The sequence below is a fragment of the Vombatus ursinus genome, unplaced genomic scaffold, assembly GCF_900497805.2.
Source record: "Vombatus ursinus unplaced genomic scaffold, bare-nosed wombat genome assembly UNPS02005286.1, whole genome shotgun sequence".
NCBI classification, from domain to species: domain Eukaryota; kingdom Metazoa; phylum Chordata; class Mammalia; order Diprotodontia; family Vombatidae; genus Vombatus; species Vombatus ursinus.
The window spans coordinates 6,802,561-6,824,595 of record NW_020945064.1 but is presented as its reverse complement, the minus strand read 5'-3'; the positions used below and the strand labels follow the sequence as shown (position 1 = coordinate 6,824,595).

Here is a 22,035-nt window from a genome sequence, read left to right as displayed (position 1 = left end):
GCTCGGGCTCGGGCTCGGTACCCGTCTCGGTCCCGGTCCGGGTCTCTGGCTCCGGCCCGCCCCGCCCCACGCGTCCTAAGTCATCTCACGGCGACGGGGCGGCTCACGTCATCACCCCGCGACCGTCTCCGCGGTGACGTCATCGGCGCGCGCCGCCCGTCCGCGAGCCGGCTGCCGGGAGCCTCCCGAGCCTTTGGGCCCGGCGGTGCCATGTGTCAGGTGGGCGAGGACTACGGGGGGCCCGGGCCGGCGGAACTCCAGCCGAAGCTGTCCTGGCGGGGGTAAGACGGGGCCGGACGCGGGTGGAGAGCTCCCCGCCCAGGCTGAGCCCCTGAGGCTGGGCGGGGAGGGGCCGGGGGAGAGGAAGGATGGTCCCTGGGACCGACCCCGCCCCTTCAGCGTGAGGGACCTCGGGGGCGTCCTGCCCAGCCCCTCTCCCCAGCCCACCCCCCTCTTACAAGCTGGAAGTATTTATTAAGCGCCTGCTGTATGCCAAGCGTGGTGCTGAGCGCTGGGGATGCAGAAAGAGGCAAAACACAGCCCTGAAGGGGGAAACGGCACCGGGGAGGGCGAGTGACTGGTCAGTCACACGAGTGGGCAGAATTTGATCCCAGGTCTTGGGACCACACCGCCGAGTCTTTCCGCTCTACCCAGAACCAGCTTTACTGCTTCTGACTCCAAACCCAGGGCCCTTTCCATTGTGAGAGAGAAAGAAATGGGTTTGAATGTACCTGCAGAACTTGAGAAAAGTCATTTCGATTCTCTGCCTTCTCTGGGGTTCTTTTTCCCCCAGGGCCAGGTCTGGGTGGGCTACTTCCCTTCTAACTCACAATCTTTCACGTGAAAAGTAATAAATAATAAAATGGTAATAAATAGCATAGGCTATTGGAGAGAGAACTGAGCTAGAGAAGAGATGGGTTCCTGTCAGTGTTTTCCCACTAATTTAATTGGAGGCATTGGAGGAAGAGTTGCTTGAGGGATTGCAGCTTCTTAGTTAAGAGGTCTCTCTAAATGCAAACACTTTTAAAAAGAGTTTTTTTAAAGCTATTTGTATTAACAAGTCCCTTTCCCTTTCAGAGGGTCCCAGTGGATCTCTAGGATGCCTCGCCATCTCTGAACTCTTACTCCTTCCATTTTAGAAGTTGCTACAGTGATGATTAATCCATGAGAAAGTAAAAACAGGAAACTCCCTGGGTAGAAGGCAACATTGAGCCTATTCAGTGTGATTGAGCACCTACAGACCCTGTCCTCAGAGATTCCTGGATGGGATATGTGGGATGCCACTGAGGTCATGTGATAAGTAAAATAGGGGGCATATAAAATATACATAAATATATAAAAATATATAAAATAGCATATCTCACTTCATTGAGACTTTTTTTTACAAATCAAAGGTTTGTAGCAACCTTGCATAGTGCAAGTCTGTGGCACCATTTTTCCAACAACAGCATGTACTCACATATCTGTGTCACATTTTAGTAATTCTCACAGTATGTCAAACTTTTTCATTATTGTTATGTCTGTTATGGTGATCTGTGATCAGTGAGCTTTGATCTTACAATTGTAATGGTTTTGGGGTGCCACATGCACAAACCTAATAAAATGTGTGTGTTCTGATTGCTCCACCAACCAGCAGGATCCCCTCCCCCCCCCTTTCTCCACTTCTTGGGTCTCCCTATTCCGAGATACAATAGTATTGAAATTAGGCCAATAAACAACCCTACAACGACTTCTAAGTGTTCAGGTGAAAGGAAAAAATCAGCCAGTGTGGCAGAGGTCTTTGTCATCCTATTTTAAAAAATTTCCACTGCCACCCCAATTCTACCTCCTGCAGCCACCACCGTGGCTACATTGAGACAAGACCTACCAGCGAAGAGATTAAGACTTGCTGAAGGCTTAGATGATGCATTTTTTAGCTATAAAGTATTTTTAAATTAAGGTATGTAGATTGGGTTTTTAAACTTAATAGTAAGGTCCACTTAATTGACTACAGTATTGTGTAAACGTAACGTTTATCTGCGCTATTAAACCAAAAAAAATGACTCCCTTTCTTGCAGATTTTCTCTTTATTGTGGTGATTTGGAACCACTTCTGAAGTATCTCCAGGATATGCCTGCAATTAAGAGTACTTACAACTAGGGGTGGGGTGGAAGGAAAGACCTGGAAATCCTAGAAACTATCAACTATCCTTCTAGTACCTTGCTTTGTGATTGACTTTGATTCTAAAACCTATGTATCCCAAGACTAAAGCAGACTGAGGACTTCCTTATTATGTAGTCTGGATAGACCATTTGCACTTGCATAGGAATGCAGAATGTTTTATAATAAACCACTGTTTGGGGTGCTGCTGTAGGTATGCAGAAAGGCCCCTTGTTAAGGGTGGTGCTTGTGCTGAACCTCGGAAGCTAAGAATTCTGAGAGATGGAGAAGGGGGGTGGGGGGAGTTTAATGCAAGGGTAGAGTTGGGCAGAAGAGGAGAAATATTGTGCAGATAGAATTGATAAGACTTGACCACTGAACGCTTGGAGGACCATGGTGCCTCCACAGAAATATGGACATTGGAGGAGAGGTGAGCTTGGTAGTGAAGATAATGAATTTTACTGTGTATAAGTTGACTTTGAGATGTAAGTAGGACATCCAGATGGAGATAGTGGTATATCTAAATCTATTAATTCTATACTGTTAATGGCCCCTGAGTGCCAGAGAGCAGGGCTGCCCAGGCCCCATTGCCTCGGCCTTACTCTTGCTGAGATCCTCACGCTCTCAGGGCCCTGACTAGGAGGCAGCAAGCTCATCTCTTCCCATCACTTCAGTGAACAGGGAACCGCAAATGAGGTTCTTCTAGTAAGATGGAAAACCAGCAGGCCTTCCTTAAGTGTCTGCTGGCTCTACCAGCCCTCCTGATAAGCCTTCCACAAAACAGGCATTCTGTTGCATACCAAGCACCCTTAGGCCTTGCCATATATTCCGTAGAGCTGAACTCTGCAGTAGATCCATTTTGTCTCCTGCAGCTAGAATTTGAGCTCTGTCAGAGCACGGACTGTCTCAATTTTCTATTTATACGAGCACTTAATAAATGCTTTTTTATTTCATTTTACATGGGGCTAGTGTTTGACAGAGATTAGGGCAACCTCTTTGGATTTGCCAAGGGATAGTGCATAGAAAGCATAAAGGAAAGGACCAGAGTAGAGCTTTCAGGGCCACCTTCCCAGAGTGGGGTGGAAGGCAAATGAAGATTCATCCCAGGAGATCTGAGGAGCCAGACCATAGGAAGAGAAAGTCTGTGGTGCCCCTGACCCCAAAGGAGGCTTATTTTGTCCAGGAAGATACTGAGTTTGGAGTGTCAAAAGCCCCAGAGGCCAAGTAGATGAGAACTGAGGAAAGGACATGGGATTTAGCAGTTAATTAATGGATAAACTTGGAAGGAGCAGTAGAGTAATGCAATGAGAAGCCAGATTGCACGGCATTGGGAAGTAAACAGCAGTTGAGGAAGTAGAGACAGAAAGTCTAAATGTCTGCTATGAGCTTGGCCATGACGCTCGGAGGGGAGAACAGTTTGGGGGATCGCGTAGCCAAGCGATGGGGAGAGCAAGGGGAGCCTCCAGCAGAGCACACGGAGCACGGTGCTGTGCCGGAAGGCAGGGTGATGGAGGGGGGCAGCCATCGGGGAGGCACGAGAGGATCCCCAGTGCATCTGTGACTGTGACGGCCACGTTGACACTGCAGAGTGCAGACTTGCAGGAGAGCCCGTCCACCCTACTATATGACTTTCTCCAGCAGTGTGGAGTGAGGCAGGCTGGTAAAGTGGATAGAGAGCTCAGTGTGTGACCCTGGGCAAGTCACTTCACCTCAGGTAGCAGAGAAGGGACTGTCTTGTGATGAAATCACAGGTCCAGCCCCTATCCCTCCAGAAGTGTTGAACAACCCAAGCATAGCAGAAAAAGGGCCTGGGGAATGGAAATCCAGGAGTGGAGTTTGCCAAGGTGGGGAGCCTAGGGTCTGGGCCAAGGGATTCCAAGGTAGAGGACACTGTTGTTGAGGTTTAGAGTTGGGAGAGCTGGTTCAGGTGTGAAAGAATTCACTTAGACCTTCTCTGTAGCCATTGGGAACTTTATTGCATGAAACCTTCAAGGGACTGAGGTTAGCAAGGTGCTAAACAAAGGGCGCAGATATAGGAAAAGATTCGGGCTTATATAGACAGAAAACTGTACAGCCTGTAAGAAGATGATGTATTTTTAGGGTTTCTTATGGGGGTTGGAGATTAGGGGCAGGATAAGGAACACTGGGTAAGGGAGACAAAGGCAATTCTTTTTTTTTTTTTTTTTTTTGTGAGGCAGTTGGGGTTAAGTGACTTGCCCAGAGTCACACAGCTAGGAAGTGTTATGTGTCTGAGGCCGGATTTGAACTCAGGTCCTCCTGACTCCAAGGCCAGTGCTCTATACATTGTGCCCCAAAGGCAATTCTTTTGGTACAAGTTGTATGGCATTTCAAGATAAGGGGAAAAGAACTCGAGAAGTTCTCAAGTTCCAGGATCTCAAGGTACAGGATGGGCTACGGAGCTGGGAAAGTAACCCTTCATATGATTTTTAATCCTTGGGCATTCTGTGTCCCCACATCACTATAAACTTGATCTGGTCACTTCCTGTCAAGACTGAAGAGAGGAACATGAAAACGCTCTCAGAGAGCAGATTTGGGTGGGGTGGTGGTGAGGCCACAGAAGAGGACTGGGAGGACTGAGGCAGAGAAAGGGGAACTGAGAGGCCCTAATTAGGAGAGGGCAGTTCAGACTTCAGGATCTTGGATAATAGTGGGTGATGATGAGAGCTCAGATGGGACCTCCTCTGCCCCTGGTTATGGTGGGATGAGCATTGGGGAATTATGGAGATTGGTGAGTGGGAAGTCCCAGTGCTCTCAAGGGCTTCGCTGTAGGTAAAAAGCACCCAGATGATGAGGGTTGGCATCTGGAGGCAGAGGGAGACTGAACCAGGGATTGACCTCCTGGACTTTTGCCATTTACTGTATGTGTGCCTGGGAAAGGTTACTGCTTCTCCCTGTGCCTCAGTTTCCTCATCTTTAAAATGATTTACTCGTAAGGTCCCTTCTAGCTGAGCCCTCTGAACCTCTTGCTGGGAGTCTGGTTATTGGTGTTCAAACCTCAAATAGTGCTGCGTAACGTAAGTTACTGTGAATGGGAGATGCCTGCAGCCAAAGTCATAAAGGTATCAGTCAAGTAGAAAGATGGGGGTACTTGGAGTCAGGACTTGGGTTTGAATTCCAGCTCATATTCCCATTCCATTTGATGATTCCAGACCCCTTTAGAAATTAAAAAATTAGAGGGTAAAAGACAAACTCTTAAAAAATCATCTCGGCCAGGGGTTCTTAACCTGGGGCTTGTGGGTAGGTTTCAGGGGATCTGTGAACTTGTGAATCTTTTGATAACTCTTCCAGTATAATTGATTTCCTTTTTAATCCTCTGTATTTTATTTTATGCTTTATGTTTTAAAAACCTTATTCTGAGAAGGGTCCATGGGCTTCACCAGGCTCTCCAGAACATCTAGTTCAAGTGGATTGCTTTGAATCTAGTCCAGTCTCCTCATTTTGCAGATAAGGAAACTGAGGCTTACAGAAAGGAAGTGATTTGCCCAGGTTCACAAAGGTATTAGGGAGCAGAGTGAGGTCCTCTCACTCCAAATCCAAAGTTCTTTCCGCTGCTCTATGACTGCTTAAGAAATAATTATCTCTTGAATTGATAGGGAAGGGACAGGAACCAACAGGAACTCTTGGCCTTGTGGGGCATGTTTCTTTCTGTAAAATGAAGGCAATGGATTAGACCCTCCTGAAGAGCCTTTCCTTCCTGGCACAGATTCTCAGCCATAGCCCACGCCCCGCCTGTGTGTGTTCCTCCATGCTGACACCCAGGACTGCACCTGTGCTCCTGTCAGGTGACCTTCAGCTCATGGACTGGATTGGTAGGCTAGTGAGGCCTGCAGTGCCCAGCCAAGCCTATGCACATATTTCTGTTTTGTGCCTTTTGGTGTTCTAGGCTTGTTAAGAGGTACCAGTTTTCTGGGTTTCTACAACAATTCAAGAGACATTTATCTGGTGCCTGCTATTTATAAGACACTGGACAAAGATGAAGAATGACCTGATAGCCCGGCTCCTTGGATGTTTCCTTAATGAAATTTGTCAATCACACTTGCCCTTGAATTAATAAGAATAAGAAATAATAGCTCACTTTTATATCTCATGGACCATTATAAACATTGCTTCATGTTCTACTACATATTTTATAAGGCAGATAGATATTAGTATCCCTATTTTTATTACTGCTTCTGTCTTTATTTCTTTGCCATTTTAATTCCCCCAACTCCTATTGAGTTCTCTTTTGTGATTTAAAAAAAAAATTCATGCAAGCATTTCTAATTCAGTGACTATGTAGACAGGATTTGGGCCTGGTAGTCAGTGGCTGAAGCATGCTTTCAGATCTTTGAGACCTTCATTGGCTTTTTAAGTACTCAGATTTTAACTTCTTGAGTGATTTTTTTCTGTGCTGTAGTCACTGTGCATATTCTCTTGGTTCTGATCTTATTATTTCCATTTTAGAGATGAGGAAATTGGCTCAGAGAGGATATAGCCTAGCCAGGGTCACACAGCTCATTAGTGTTTCTACCCCACCATCCTAGGTACTCTTGAAAGGGAGAGCAACATAGTGAGATGGTAAGGAGCCTCAGAACATAGTTATGGCAACTTGGAAGCTTTACTTCAACTCGGTGAGAAATAGGTGGGGCAGGTTTTTCCCATTTCCCAGAGGAATGGCGAGTTCTGTTGCCGTTGTCTCTGTGAACATCTAAGCCTGGGTTAAAGCCAAGTGTCCTGCCTGCAGGGATGATGCTTTTTCCACTCCTTGCCACTACCGATGACCCTGTGAACCCGCAGGATTGAGTTGGAGTCTCATCATATCTTCGCAGAAAATGGTTTTTAGTGATAGGGTACTGCTACACGGTTACTTCTAACCATAGTCAGGCCACCTTCATAAACGTATTCTTTTTCCTTTTCTTTGTTTAAGCTGTGAACAGAAATGTATGAAGTGCAAGGAAGGTTTGCCAGTCTTAATCATCCGCGCTGGAGATGCTTTCTGCAAGTGAGTATGTGGTGGCTTGCCATGAGGCTCTTCTTTGAACTGAAGTTTCTTTTATGGATGGCAAGCTGACTTCTAAGATGACAGTTATTAATACCTACCTTTTCACTACTGCTGATTTTCCTGTTCACTATACAGCCATAAGGGTGGGAGCATTGAATCTTTCTTTCTTTCTTTTCTTTTCTTTCTTTTTTTGCTTGTTAATTCCTGTGTTAAATAAGAACAAAGTCTCAGTAACCTGAGGATGGACTGGAGGTAAATCTTGCTGGTGGTATTAAAAGGGAAGGAGAGTCCTGATAGTGATAAAATGGCAGTGCCCTGACCTCAGGAGAGAGCCCTGATGGAGCTGCCTATTGGGGAGTAAGTGTGTCCTGGGATAAAGATTCAGAAGCATTAACTTTTTAATTCAACAGATATTTAATTAGCACCTAAAGAGCGCTGTGCTGATCCTAGGAGCAATTTTAGAGGGGATTTCTGAGAACCTCTAGGCCTGCCTGCTAGTATAACAGATGAAGAAACTGAGGTCCGAGATCCCACAGACCAGAATGAGGAGAGCCAGTATTGGGGTCTAGGTCCTCTGATTCTAAATCTAGCACTTTTCTTTATTTTGAAATTTTATCATTTTTTCTTGTGAACTTAATCATCGACAAACAGGAATGTATCAAGATACAAAGGAGAATAGAAAAAAGGATCATAAGAGAAACTGAACTTTGGTTACATGTTTTCGTGTGTGTGTATGTGTGTGTGTGTGTGTGTGTGGTTTAACAACATAGTTAACAGGATTTCTCTGCATCCCCTTCTATGCATTTTTAAAAATGTCTTATTAGTATTCTTGATTTTTCATGTCTGTATTACCACCCCCTAACTCACTTCCCACTCTCCTCACTAAGTAAAAACTCTCCCTTGTGAGAAACATGGGTAGTCAACCAAAAGAAATCACATGCACATCTTATTCTATGCCTCTGCTCTGTCACCTATCTGCAAGGAATTAGCAGTTCATATTTCATCATCAGTCTTTTGAGCCATGATTGGTTGCTGGTTTCATCAGAGTTCTGAGGTCTTGTGAAGTTGATTCCCCTCATATCACTCTCAGGATTATCACACAAGTTCTTCTGGTTCTGTTTATTTCATTCTGCATCTGTTTATACAAGTCTTTCCATGTGTCTCTGAATCTGTCCTATTGTTTTTTATGTCAGAATAAGACTCTATTATGTTCATCTGCCACAGTTTGTTCAGCTGTCCCTAGTTGAGAGGCCCCTCTTCTGTTCCAGTTATTTGCTATATTTTTGTACCCATGGGCCTTTGCCCTGTGTCTTCTGGCCCTGTAGGGTACATGCCTGATAGCAATGTCAGAAGGTCATGGGTGTGCATGGGTAGATGATTTTCCCAGCAGCTTTCCTGGATGACAATACCATTTCACTGTTTCTGTCCATTGGACCACAGAGCCTGCCTTCCTATAAGCCCTCTAGCCATGCTGTTTTCTTCTTTTGTCCTCTGTACCAGTCTAATGAATGGTAAAGGGAACTTCCAAGTGGTTTTCATTTGCATTTCTTTTATTATTAGTGATTTGGAACATTTTTCATAAGGTTGTTGATCACTTGGATTTCTTCATATAATGACTGCACCATTAGCCATAGTGCATAGTATTACATGATTAGTGGGTCAGAAAGTTGGAGGGCAAAGTGCTACGTTAGGTCTGAGGAGAAAGTTGTTACCAACCAGACAGGAGCAGGTCTGAAATATCCATGGTAAGCCAGCAGTGTTACTTCCCAACAAAAACCATTCTGCAAAATCAATGAATGGATACTTAATCAAGAATAACCCACCCTCTGTAGTTTCAGCTCAGCAATCTCTCAGCTTGGACCCAGAGCCAGAGGTGGGAGAAACAGTGATGGGGATGGAATCTGAACCCCTAAAAGGAAAAGACCATGTCTTTGGGATCTGGACCCCAAAAAAAAGAAAATCCCTGGACTTTTTCCAAATCTCTGGCATTTGCCTGAGGCTGTAATCCACTCTATTGGCCTTTCACTGTGGCTACACCCAATCTTTCAGTTCCTTTCTGTTACCTCCTGATTGCCCCTGGCCACTTCCCACTCTTAATCTTATCTAGACTCTATTCTCCCTTGGCCTTGTTCACCCCAGCTTACTGGCCACTCCCGTCCAGATCCTCCTTAGACCCCTCCTCCAGGCCCCCCCAGACTACTTGGCCATTCCTGGATCCCTCCCATAGTCTTTCTGTATATAAGATTCATTTTGTCTCCTTTAAAGTGCTCAGATTCTTAAAATCTAGCCAAATGCTGAGATTCTTATAAATCTAGCTAATAGCTCACTAACGTTCAGATTCCTTAAGAGTCTGGCCAATATAGGATGTTCTAATAAACCTTGTCTTTGGCTAAAGGAAGGGTTGGGCCGAATTCGTTCAGGCAGGACCCGCGTGTCGTGATTTTGGGGTCCCAACACTGCTAATATCTAAACCTCAACAACAGAATATGGAGAGGAGTCAGGTTTTAAGTTTTTAAAATTTTTTAAAAATAAAGGTTTTTTGTAGGTAAACTTTTGTGGATCAGGAAAAATTTGCAACCTGGTTTTTGAGAAACATTGGGCCAGAGGTCTTGGAGCTGGTCAATGATCTGTAGGTGGACAGTGTCCCAGGGGAAGTATTTGTGTCAAAGGATCATATCCATTCTGTGAGAGCTGTGCCAATTTTTCTGAAAGCCTCCCTGGCGGCAGAGGAATTGTTGAGGTGAAAGGCATGTTCATAGGGTTATGCATGGGCATTAGAAATTATTTTTAGGTCTGGAACTCTCTCTGATGAGTCAGGTTTTTGAAGCTGGAATGCAGAAATCGTGCTCTTTGCTTGCTAGAACAACCCATAAAAAGATGAGTGCAACTAAGTTGACATAGTTTAAAAAAAAATCCTTTTTCCAGTCCCCAGCTGTATTAGAGATGGACAGTAAATCTGGACAATGAGATATATTTCTTCACTAAACATCTTAAAACTTATAGAATTTTAGAACATTTAGGGACCTTAGAGACCAATTAATAATTAATCATTAAGTGGAACATAAAAATAATCATTAATTAAATTATCTGAAACTGGTGATGAATATAAGTCAATGTAGAGAATTAACCTATAATAATAAAAACAAATGCTTCCGCTGACTCCAAGCTTCCCACGAAAAACAAAGACCCATCTTTTCAATTCTAACATTTTACTCGTGTTGCCGTATGTAATTAATCAATCAGCAATCATTTATTCAGTGTCTACTCTGTGCCAACCACTGTGTGAGGAGCACCACTGACTTGGAAGAACGAACATGAATATCCCACATTGGTCAGTGGATTGGCTCATGGTAGTTTGGGAATATTACAATATGTAACTGGTGAGGAAGTCCAAGGAAGAGGTATTGGAAGTTCTTCCTTCCCAAGGAAGTCCTTTACTCTAGGGGTAAAGAAATCCAAAGAATTGTATAGTCATGTGGCAAGATGTAGGGATGACGATGACTGGAAGACAATCAGCATAAGCCACTAGTATCCTAGTGGTGGCCTAAGGCGGGGAGGAAGGCCTTCTTTGCATCTGGTGGCCCCCTGGTGGTGAACTTTGAGGGGAACATGAACCCGAGTCCCAGAGGATTGGGCAAGCATGAGGACTGTGCTCCATCTGCATCACTGGAGGCAACTCCTTAGTTGATGAAATCACAGACCCATCAGTACTCACATTTTTATGGTGCTTTCTGTATGACAACCCTTCGAGGTAGATGGCCCAAAGATGGTTATCCGCATTTTACAGATGATGGTTACAGCTCAGAGAGATTAGTGTCTTGACCCTAATCAGCTAAAAGATTGAAAATGGAGCCATCCCCTGCACCAAGGTGGCAAGATATGGAGCTCATGTGACTTTACGATAAGGCAACTGGGTAGTTTTCTACCAATGAAATTTGGTAATTTCCTACCTATAAGCCTAGCTTGAGACAGAAGACTGTCGTGGAACACATTCAAATAGATGTTTCTCTTTTTAAAATTGTATTGATGGCTTTGTTTTTCCACCACCTTCTGACACCCATAGAGCCATCCTTCCTTACAAAGATTATTAAAGAAAGAGAAAAAGGCAGTTCAGTAAAACTAACCAGCACATCAAGCTTGTCTGATAATATTTTACAGTACTCTCTCCACAGTGAAGGAAGGGAGATACTTTTTATCATATTTTTTGTGTCTGAGATTTATCACAACTGTTATAGTGCATCTGGTTCTTCTTGCCTCCCTGTGAATCTGTTCATATCATTCTGCTTATGTATCTCAGAACTCTTGGTGTTTGACATTTCTCAGTGCAATAATCAACTGTAGTCCTTCACATTTTGCTCTGCAGTTTAGTCCTAGCCAGTTGACCCCAACTTTATTTCCGATTTTATTTCTTTACAACCACTAAATTTGCTGCTATGAATATTTTGGTACATGTGGGACTTTTCTCCTTTGCCCTCTTTGCTTAGCAGGGGGATCTCTGGGTCAGAGTGGCCATTTTAGTCGTTTTGGGTGACATAGTTCCAAATCGCTTTCCAGAATGACTACACCAGTTCACAGCCCACCAGTAGTATATCAGTGGGCCTGGCTTCTCACAACCTCTCCAACATTCACTATTTCCATACATCTTTTATCATTTTGCCAATTTGCTGTGTGTGGTGAAGTGAAATCCAGAGTTGTTTCGATTTGCCTTTCTCTTTTTTATTAGTATTTGGAACAGTCTTTCTTATGGTTGCTATTAGTTTACAAATCTCTTGAAAACTCGTATGTCTTTTTGATCATTTATCTTTTGGGAAATAATCCCTAGTCTTACATACTTGTTCATCTGAATATATGTTGAAGAGAAGGGAAGAGAGCTCTAAAGCAGTCTGACTCAATTTCCAGAAAGATAATCTCTTCTCAGTGTGTTTAAATTGGACCCAGCCCAATAATAGTGTCAATGCGTAGAACTCACCTACCATACCTTGTTAAGGGTACCTTGTTTTTACTTAGGCACCATGTAGAAATGGAATTTCTTCCCATGGAATCTCTACACTACTTTGTGGGGGTTTTTTCTCTGTTGGGAAAATGGAGTCTTGATTTGTCGTTCAATAAACATTTGTCAGTGCCAGGCACTGCAGTAAGCTCTGGGATTACAAAAAAAGGTAAAAGACAGTCCCTGACCTCAAGGAGCTCACAGTCTAGTACAAATAATCATGTGCAAACAAACTATAGACAGGCTAAATGGAAATAATCAACAGAATTAAAAAGGACTAGGAAAAGCTTCCTGTGGAAGGTGGGATTTTGGCTGTGACTGAAGGAAGCTGGGAAGCCATTGGGACTTTGTGCTGAAGGGGGAGAGACTCCAATTCAAACCTTAGAACATAGTTAGGGATCTGCTCCTCTGAAGAGTGACAGTCCCAGGGGATTCAAGTCTAGGGATAGCCTAGACTTCACCATCTTAAAGACAAACTTCTCTTCTGGGCACATCCACTTTCTATGACCTCAGCCCTTTAGGCTTAAAGCTTTATGAAAATAGGACTATCTGACTGTGAAAGATGGAACTTTGTGAAATGAACAGTCCAGACTGAAGAGGCCCACCATGAAACTCTGCATGGTGCATAGTTGGTTCAGCATCAGCCTTGTGCACTAGAGTAAACAGGTTTGCTTCAGTTTGTGTGGCACTCATTAATATTTTGTTTTCTAGAGACTGTTTCAAGGCATATTATATTCACAAGTTCCGAGCAATGCTAGGAAAGAATCGACTCATCTTCCCAGGAGAGAAGGTACTTTGCATGCATGTGGGTATGAATTCACCAACTCCTTGGTGTCCTAGATGTGGGAGGGGGAGAGCAGGATGGTCTGTGACAGATTACAAAACTCACTCTCGTGTAAGGAAGCCCAGTATTTCTTGGGTAGGTAATCTATTCAATTGCACTCTTTGAAACATGACTGTTATCTGGTAAAACCCTTTAAGATAGATATTGGTCCTTTTCTCTGACACTAACATTGTAAAACACTTCCGTTATATGTTTGATATTTGTGTGTGCTGAGGAGAGAAGAGATCTACAGGTACACAAAGAAGATTCCTTGGTTTCTAGGCTAAATGAAGCTGGGTCCCTTAATGTTTCATTTCTGGCTCATTGCTCTGATTTTGATGGGAAGGAGCTAAGCTTTCTGTTAATCTCAGACGGGTAGAAGAGAGATGGCAGATGGATAAGTTAATATTTAAAATCTGATGTTTCTACATTCCTTTTTCAGGTCCTTCTTGCATGGTCGGGTGGTCCCTCATCCAGCTCAATGATCTGGCAAGTCCAAGAGGTATTTTCACAGTGCTTTAATTTCATATCCTCGCCACTTTCCTCTAAGGATGAAATTGAGGGGACTTGGAAGGAATCTCTTGTCCTTCCATGATTTTACTGAAGGTTATGTTGGTGGGGCCTGGTGTCTGGTCCTCCCTGACTTATGTTGACCGGTGATTGTGGAGCTCACTCCTCTGACCCAGATCCAAACACTTTCTGTAACTGAGAGTTACCTGAGGCCCCACAGCTGGCAGGATTCCAGTTGTCCTGCCTGCTTTCCCTGATGTTTGGACAAAACCCAAGTGGAGCTCACACTTGAATTCTTCAGAGGCAAAGAAACAAGCCTGGAATTCGCTATCAAGTCTCACTGGTTTGTTTTTTGGTGTTTGTTTTGTTTGTTTTTTTTCACCTCAATTTGCAAATTTGCTAAACATGAACATAGGTCCTGGAGCTTCTTGGTCTTAATCCCTTGATTGAAGTAACTTCTGACCACAGTCATGGACTCCTACACTCTCAACCATTTGATTTTTCACAATAAATACATGGTTTAAATATGATTCTTTTATTGATTTTTTTTTCATCAAAATTATTTTCTTATCAGAGAGCTAATCTTTTATATATATATTTTAGGCTAATCTTTTATATAGTCTAATAGTATACATACCTAAGTATACATAACCCACTTCTGGGGTTACTTCTGCCCTGTCAGCCCTAGGTCCTTCTCCCTATGATCGGCCTCTCCTGCATTAGGCTTTACTTAGGTGGCTGTGACAGTGACAGACACGGAAGAATGGTCTTAAAGTTTCACTTGGTAGGAACTGTAAGTGACAGGGTGTAATCATGGACAGGCAGTAACGCCGGTCACCTGACCATTGGGCATATCCCTTGGGCTACATTTTACCAGGTCCGGATACTGCTTGGGCTGAGGGCTGAGGGCTGAGTTGTGGTGTTCAGGTGTCTTTATACAGAGAGTAGAAAGGGCTTTCTTAGAGTAGTCCAAAGGAAGTGACTGACTGAGGGTAGGCCTTCTGTGGAAGGTGAGGCTGGAGAGCCTGCCTCCATCAGTCTGACCCGTAAGGATTTTAAAAAAGCTTCCCACTGGCTGAGTTGGCTTTCATCTTAGGTTATTGTTTCTTTATGGCAGACGTTAGAAGAAAAAGTAGTGGTTTAGTCATCTGTCTTTGGCGAAAACACATCCTTTTGTTCCAAGAAGGGCCGTGTATTTAAGTTCACTGTTTGATATCTTGGTTAAGTGTCTTGTATTTTTTTTTAGGGGTTGAGCCGAGAGTCTGCAAAGAGGCTCCGCTTTGTGCCAGGCATCGTCTACATCGATGGTATGTTGTGTAAAACCCGTGTACCTGGGACATCTCCTGCAGCCAAACCCTGGTGTGCGTATTTCAGAGAGAAGCCATCAAGAATAGCTTGGAAGTTGTACTTGTCCAAAAAAGCATTAGAGAATTAGTCTGTCTAGATTAAGGCGATATTGAGTGTTGGTCAGCATGAATTTTTAAATGGTATAACTAGCCGTGTGGCTTTGGGCAGATGACTTCGCTCTGCTGATTCCATTTCTTCTCTGGTAAAACCAGGGTAGGAATCCTCGCTCTATCTTCCTTACAGGAGTGCTGGGAGTACCAAACGAGCCTTTGACAAGCGTATGCCGCTGTGCAGATGAGAGGCAGTATTATTAGATGTATGGTGTCCGTGGACCAGCCAATGGCTTTGCTGATGCCTGAGGGCCCCACTTGCTGCCCTGCAGAGGCTCCATTAATAGAGCTTTTTATTCTTTTTTAGTGAGACGGACGGCTTTCTAGGAGTTTTCCAGGGGTCACCTCTTTAGTTATATGGAAGATGGAGGAATCCCTAGGCTTCAGTGGGAGCCTTCGGCCTTCTGAAGGACGTTTTTAGCCATGTAGTCCGAGACTCGTGCTCTTATAAACAGCAGTCTTTGCTAAATTTGCTAAGTTTATCTACAGTAGGTCAGATCCTTTGTTCAATTTAGCTTGTAGCATTTTAACCCTAAAGTGTTTTTCTTGTATTTTTTGCTCAACCAGTGGTAGCGATGTGGCCCCCTGGGGCTCTCTGGGCCTTTTTGGTTCCAGGGGTGGATTTCTGACTCACATGCCTCACTTTGGATAGGCCTGGGGGAGAGGTGGTCCTTACTGGGAGCTTCTCCTCTGACTTCTCCAACCAGAAACCTGTGGCTCTTTCCTTTCTTTTTTTCCTAGAGGGAGTAGTTTGTGGGCAGAGCCCAGAGGAGAGAGCAAAGACCGTGACCGAAATGAAGCTGATCCTGCAGACAGTTGGCTTCCCATATCACATAGTCTCGTTAGAAGAGGTAGGAAGGTTACCCCTGTGGCCAGTGAACCTGGAGGGACTTTGGGTCTGGCCCAAAACATTGTCCCAGTTAAAGGGATTTCTTTGTGCCCACGGGGAGCTGGCAAACCAGCTGCACCATGGTATTGATTTGTGATGCTTAGTGTAAGCATTTGAAATTTGAGGTGAATCTTCTGAGCTCTAGAGTTGTTCACGTCGGGATTATGTGTCTGCAGTGGGGATGTTGCCAGGTGATGTATAGAGTAGGCATCTTCTGAAACGTCCTCCGTCCGCAGATGGGGTAGGGAGCACCATAGCTCCACTGCCCTCCTTTACGTGGCTAATTGTGTCAAATCAAGGATCTTTACTGTGACCTCTTGTTCCCAATGTCCCTGCAGGTTTTTAACTTACCCACGTCAGTCTTACAGCCTGTTTCCCAGGGCCCCAGAGGGTCTGAGAATACCTACAAGGAAGCCGTGGATGGCTTTATCCAGCAGCAGCAGCAGCAGCAGAGAGTGCCAGAGGAAGGGGGCAGAGAAGCTGTCCTGAGTGATGAGCAGATCCAGGAAAAGCTGAGACAGCTTAGCACCCAGGACCCTGTGGGACAAGAGGAAGTCACTGGTGACAGCCTCCCCAGACCAGCACAAATCATGGCTTTAATGACTCTCTTCAGCTCGGTGAAGACACTGACTGCCAGAGAGGAGCTTCTGCAGACCCTGAGGTGAGCCTGGCTCTCTCCTGGAGTGGGGGGCGATTTCCAGAGCAGTGGCTTACTCAGCTGCTCACTGGGCCCGGCCCCTCCTGGGCCCTCTTTGTTTTGTAGGGCCCACTTGATCCTGCATGTAGCTCGCGTGCAAGGCTATTCCAAAGTGATGCTGGGCGACAGCTGTACCCGCCTGGCCATCAAACTCATGACCAATCTGGCCCTGGGGAGAGGGGCTTTCCTTGCCTGGGACACAGTAAGCACTGGCAAAGGGTGGGTGTGTTCGAGGGGACACTCAGGGGATTTGAAAGGCTTTTTTGTAGTGGGAGCGTCACGGGACATTCTACCTGAGTGGAAGTCTGTGCTGCATGTGGTCCTGCTGGTGTCCCAGGCGAGGCTCCTAGTCAGCAGACAGAGCAGGAGGGGGCATGCTGTGGGAGCTGCTTCCCCTTCCTTTGTCCAGCTCCCAGGCTGTGCTTTGAGAGCATTAAGAAGCAGCCAGTCTTCCCCATTCCCAGGGTCCTCTGGTCTAATAGCTCCTAGACCCTCCCCCCCACCCCTCCCCTCCCCCCCCACCCCTCCCCTCCACCCTCTCCCTCCCCATCCCTCCCCTCTCCTGCTGCATCTCTGAATGCCAGGGTTTCACCAGGCAAGAGCAGAACAGGTCAGAGAGCCCATCCTCTCTTAACCTCACCTAACTTCACGCCCTCCATTTTTACCCCATGTAGGCAGGATAGGTTATCTCTGTGGTCTTTTGCCCCACGAAAGTGACCCGTAATCCAAAAAGTTTGAAACCCCTGGCCAGAAGGAAACAATGCGTGTGCTTCCTCTGGCTGCTTTTCATTTAGGCCAGGCCGGTGAGGTCACTGAGGCTATTCTTCCTAGAAGGACCCAGAGCCACGTGGAGTAGGTCCTGGGAAGTTCATGAGACTCAGAAATAACCTGTAGGGCCAGAATTCTCCAGCTGGTTAGGGACAGAGTAAGGTTTTTAAAGGCATCCAACAAAAAACAGAGGATTATAGAGGAAACAGTTATATTGTAATGTAGTTATCAAAATATTTTTTAAAACAAGTTCATGGACCCCAGGTTAAGAGCCCCTGCTCCAGGTCAATTAGAGTTGAAAAAAAACCACCCTTACAACAGTGAGCAGTAACTGCCTGCCTCATTTTCCTCACCTGTAAAATGGGGTAATAATAACCTCTACCAACCAAGGTTATTGTGAGGATCCAATGAGATAATTGTAAAGCACTTAGTTCAGTGCCTGGCACATCGTAGGCGCTATATAAATGTTAGCTATTATTATTAATTAGATCCTAGATTGCTGAATTTGTTTTAGCAAGGCCATTTCCCTCCTTTACATGACCATCAGAAACTGAATTATTCCCCTAACTTCATTGTGATCCCCTGGGAAGAGAGTGGGTCCCATTGGAGACATTTCTTTCTGATGTCTTTGAAAGGTCCAGTGGTGATTTGTGTAGACCAGAGCGGGGCTGAATTGGCCATTGGTACAGGGGCGAGCTGGGAGAGTCTTACACCAGGCTTAGAATGACACTTAGAGGCTGCTGCCCTTGGGCTGTGGGGTGGGGGACGAGGGATCAGAAGAGGCGATGCTGAGGAAGGTCGAGGCCCCAGTGGAGAAGCCCACTGATGCTCCTAAGTCACTGTCAGCTCCTTGTAGCCCAAGCTCCTCAGGGCCTGGAGGGAGGGAGAGGGAGAGAGAAATGGGCGACTCAGGTGCTTGACATCTGCCCCCAGCAAGTGACTGTGGAAGTGCTTTTTCTTGCCCAGGTAAATGAATTGTTGCCTACTTGGGGGAGGTGCCTATTTTCCATAGCCAGTGCCAGTTTATCAAAATAACAGTGATTTTACTGGGAGGCCAGCTTCACTGGGAGCACCTGTACCATGTCATTGTCCTATGCAAGAGGCAAAGCCTTTGGGACCCCTGAGCCAGCGGCCCTAGCCAGTTACCACTGAGGGAATTAGCTCCACTAACAGCTTGACTTCTTCACCATTGTCCTAACTTGTGTGTGGGTGGGTAAGTGTGGGCACACGCCCTCTCTGTCACTCTGCCTGCAGGGCTTCTCGGATGACCGGCATGGGGATGTGGTCATGCTTCGTCCCATGCGAGACTACACGTTGAAGGAGATTGCTTTTTACAACAGGATGTTTGGAGTTCCCTCTGTCTTCACCCCAGCCATTGACACCAAGGTAGGGAAAGGCTTGGAGTGAGGGCCCTGCAGTGGCAGGAAGCCCTTAGCTTTGTGATGAGAGGTGGCCTAGTGCAGCCCGTGGAGGGCTGGATCCTCCCTCAGCCCCTTGCCAGCCCTGTGGCCTCCTTGTTGTCCCCTTTAAGAGGAGGGGGTTAGACCAGGGGGCCTCCGAGGGCCTTTCTTTCCTGGGTCTTCTCAGTATCCAAAAGAGGAGACCGTCCTTATGGCTCTCACTTGCAGAGGTGAAGGCCATGAGTGCTTGTGAGTGCATGTGCACATATGTACACACACGCACACACCCACACATGCACACGTACATACACACACACGCACACAAATGTGCATGTATAGAGCTTTGCGTCCCCTGGCCTTCTTCATGCTGGGGAGGTTCTGTGAGTGCTGCGAACCCCCAGTCTTCCCAGAGTTCCCTTCAGATCCCCTTGGATGGTGGGAGAGACCCCACTGTGGGGCCAGGGCCCCAAAGGCAGGTTTGCAGGGAGTTGGGGAGAAGAGCAGCGGTGCAAAAAAGTTAGTTCCGCCCTCCTAGCTCGTTGTCAGATCCTTGTGCCCTCTTAGGAGGGGGTCAAGGTCTGCTTTTAGAGAAGTCAGACTTCCCTCCCATGGCGGGCCCAGCCCCAGCCCCACTGTGCTTGCCTCCCCTCCCGTGGTGGGCCCCGGCCCCAGCCCCGCTGTGCTTGCCTCCCCTCCCGTGGTGGGCCCTGGCCCCGGCCCCTCTGTGCTTGCCTCCCCTCCCGTGGTGGGCCCTGGCCCCACTGTGCTTGCCTCCCCTCCCGTGGGGGGCCCTGGCCCCAGCCCCGCTGTGCTTGCCTCCCCTCCCATGGTGGGCCCCGGCCCCACTGTGCTTGCCTCCTCTCCCATGGTGGGCCCCGGCCCCGGCCCCGCTGTGCTTGCCTCCCCTCCCGTGGTGGGCCCCGGCCCCGGCCCTGCTGTGCTTGCCTCCCCTCCCGTGGTGGGCCCCGGCCCCAGCCCCACTTGTGCTTGCCTCCCCAGGCCCCAGAAAAGGCAAGTATCCACCGGCTAATGGAGAGCTTCATCCTCAGATTACAGGCCCAGTTCCCTTCCACCATCAGCACTGTGTACAGGTCTGACGTGGGGCTACAGGGCAGGATGCCAGGCCGGCTATGGGCCAAGGGCGTGGAGTTGGCTGGTCTGGGGGCGGGCCGGGGCACAGAGCGCTGTGGGAGGGGACCGTGCAGCCCTGAAAGGACGTGAGCGTTGTGCCTCTTCGCTGTTCATGGCACTGGCTGTTCTCCTGAGGGGCTTCTGCCTCCTTGAGCCGGGGGCAGGGGCGTTCACCAGTGGTGAGCCCGGGCACTCCGGGCCTGACTGGCCTCTCTTCTCCTCCTCCCCTCCCCGTGGTCCTAGGACGAGCGAGAAGCTGGTAAAGGCTCCCCGAAATGGGGATGCGGCCGGTGCTGCGACCGCCCGCTGCCTCCTCTGCATGTGTGCTTTGGACATTGACAGCGCAGGTTTGTGCCCTTTTCCTCCCTCCTTTGGTTGCGAGTAGAGTGTTCTCCCTGGAGCTGATGACCCTGAATCTGCGTTTAAGTTGACCTTCTCCGTGATCTAACCTAACCTGGATTCCTGGCCATCCTCGGGAGCCAGCCAGCCCCCAGGAATCCTGGTCTGTGCTTTGCAGACAGTGCTACTGCGTTTGGAGCCCAGACCTTGGAGCATCTGGCCCAGAAACCTTCGCCTGCCCCTGCGCCGCCCACAGGGGCTTCCGGGAGGCCTTGCTGCGCTCAAGGGACCAGGCTGCAGCAGGACTGTTGCCGAGACACACGGCCGTTGTCCGAGAGGTGAGAGCTGGCCCGTGGTGTGACCGTGGCACTGTCCAGGCCAGCCAGACCCACGGGCTACCGTGGGGCCAGTGGGGAGGGGGTTGGGAGCTTCCTTGCCTATTTGGGCCTGCTCTTCCCCGAGGTGAGCGGGCTGACTTTTCCTCCACCTTCTAGGGAGGAGCCCAGAGCCAGCTTCATTGAGCAGCTTTGCTACAGCTGCCGTGTGAACATGAAAGACGTGGTGAGTAGCAGGTGCCAGTCTGTGGTTCTGGTGGAGAGGGGAGACCCACCGGGAGAATGGGGCAGATCCTCAGGGTAGAAGAGGGAGAAATGGTCATGGTGCTACTAATACCTGGGGGTGGGGGGGACCTTCCTTACAGCCCTTCCTGGAGCCCCTTCCTCCCTACATCCTGATGGAGTCCCAGTGCCGGAGGCAGAGGTGATACGGGCACAGCACAGTCCTTCAGGGCCAGGGGGGTGGGGGCTGCCAGAGGGGAGGCGGACGCAGCACAGGGCCAGGGGGTGGGGGCTGCCAGAGGGGAGGCGGGCGCAGCACAGGGCCAGGGGGTGGGGGCTGCCAGACGGGAGGTGGGCACAGCACGGCCCTTCGGGGCCAGGGCTGGGGGGAGGCTGCCCAATTGCTTGAAGGGCCAGGTAGTGTTTGTGAGGCTGGGGTAGGGTTGGGCCCCATAGGTGTCAATGGTAGCTCCGTGCCTTGGGATAAAGAGAGGGAGAGCAAATCAGACCCTTCGTGGCTTTGGATTTCTGTTTCTGTTCTTCTGTTCTTACTGGGGCAGTAAATCTTGTGGCTGCAGGGGACTTCAGCTCCTCGCAGGACCCAGCCTAGGCCTGGCCCTTTTGTGAAGGCAGCCTGGGGACCTTTACCCCAGGCAGACCCTCATGGGGCACTCTGGCTTTTGGCCTATAAGCTCGGGGCTGGAGCAGTTCTCAGGGAATGGGACTATTATCATTAGTGTTGTGAGAATCCTGGTGTCTCTAGAAAGCTGGGCACAACTTGGTTAGGTCCCTGAAAGGAAAGGCGCTGGGGAGGAAGGGTCCCTAACGTTCATGGTTTTTCCTCAGGGCCTGGGAGAAGCAGGAGATCCAAGAATTCTTGTTTGAGGAAAGTGAGGAAGATAAAGATGAGATCTACCAGGACTGAGAACTGAATGGACCTTCTCAGCCCCCATCCTCAGTGCCAGTTGTTGGGGACTAGTGGCCAGGCCTCCACTGTGGAACTCTGGGAAAACTGGGAGGCCAGAGGCCTACGCCTGCAGCTCTTCTCGCCCCAGTTTTGAAGGGTCCCACCCGGACCCTTCCTGACGGCTGCCTCCACCTCCCCACGTGGAAGGCCACACGTACAATCCGACAGGGCCTCCTGCTGCCCCGGGCCGCCATTTCTCATCTCAGCAGCTGAGTGTTGGTCTGGCTTCTCTGAAGCTGAGGGGCGAGGACCACTGGCATCTACCCTGAAACGTACCCATCACCTCCTGGAGCTCCATCAGTGCTCATTTTTTTTTTCCCACAAAAAATGGTCATTTCAACTAGTCAGGATGGGGGGCGGGATGTG

The 22,035-nt window shown here is 47.8% G+C and overlaps 1 protein-coding gene across 2 annotated transcripts; it reads left to right on the top strand.

Annotated features, from left to right (window-relative positions):
- Positions 1 to 167: 167 nt before the first annotated feature.
- CTU2 (cytosolic thiouridylase subunit 2) lies at positions 168 to 21,962 on the top strand. 2 transcript variants are annotated; one of them, XM_027846499.1, is made up of 15 exons: positions 168 to 281; positions 7,067 to 7,141; positions 12,843 to 12,921; positions 13,397 to 13,456; positions 14,711 to 14,771; positions 15,663 to 15,772; positions 16,149 to 16,471; positions 16,574 to 16,709; positions 18,530 to 18,661; positions 19,675 to 19,766; positions 20,050 to 20,153; positions 20,324 to 20,483; positions 20,640 to 20,706; positions 20,846 to 20,904; positions 21,549 to 21,962. In XM_027846499.1, exons 1-15 carry the CDS (start codon positions 211 to 213, stop codon positions 21,625 to 21,627), a joined length of 1,608 nt encoding a protein of 535 aa, XP_027702300.1. In that variant the 5' UTR covers positions 168 to 210; the 3' UTR covers positions 21,628 to 21,962. The 2 variants fall into 2 exon arrangements, with proteins under 2 accessions (XP_027702300.1, XP_027702308.1); XM_027846507.1 differs by lacking the exon at positions 20,846 to 20,904.
- Positions 21,963 to 22,035: the final 73 nt, after the last annotated feature.

Coding starts and splice junctions, on each gene's coding strand:
- CTU2 (XM_027846499.1), top strand. CDS start 211: ATGTGTCAGGTGGGCGAGGACTACGGGGGGCCCGGGCCGGCGGAACTC. Junction 15,773..16,148: donor ACATAGTCTCGTTAGAAGAG/GTAGGAAGGTTA, acceptor ATGTCCCTGCAG/GTTTTTAACTTACCCACGTC. Junction 20,707..20,845: donor GTGTGAACATGAAAGACGTG/GTGAGTAGCAGG, acceptor CCTTCCTTACAG/CCCTTCCTGGAGCCCCTTCC.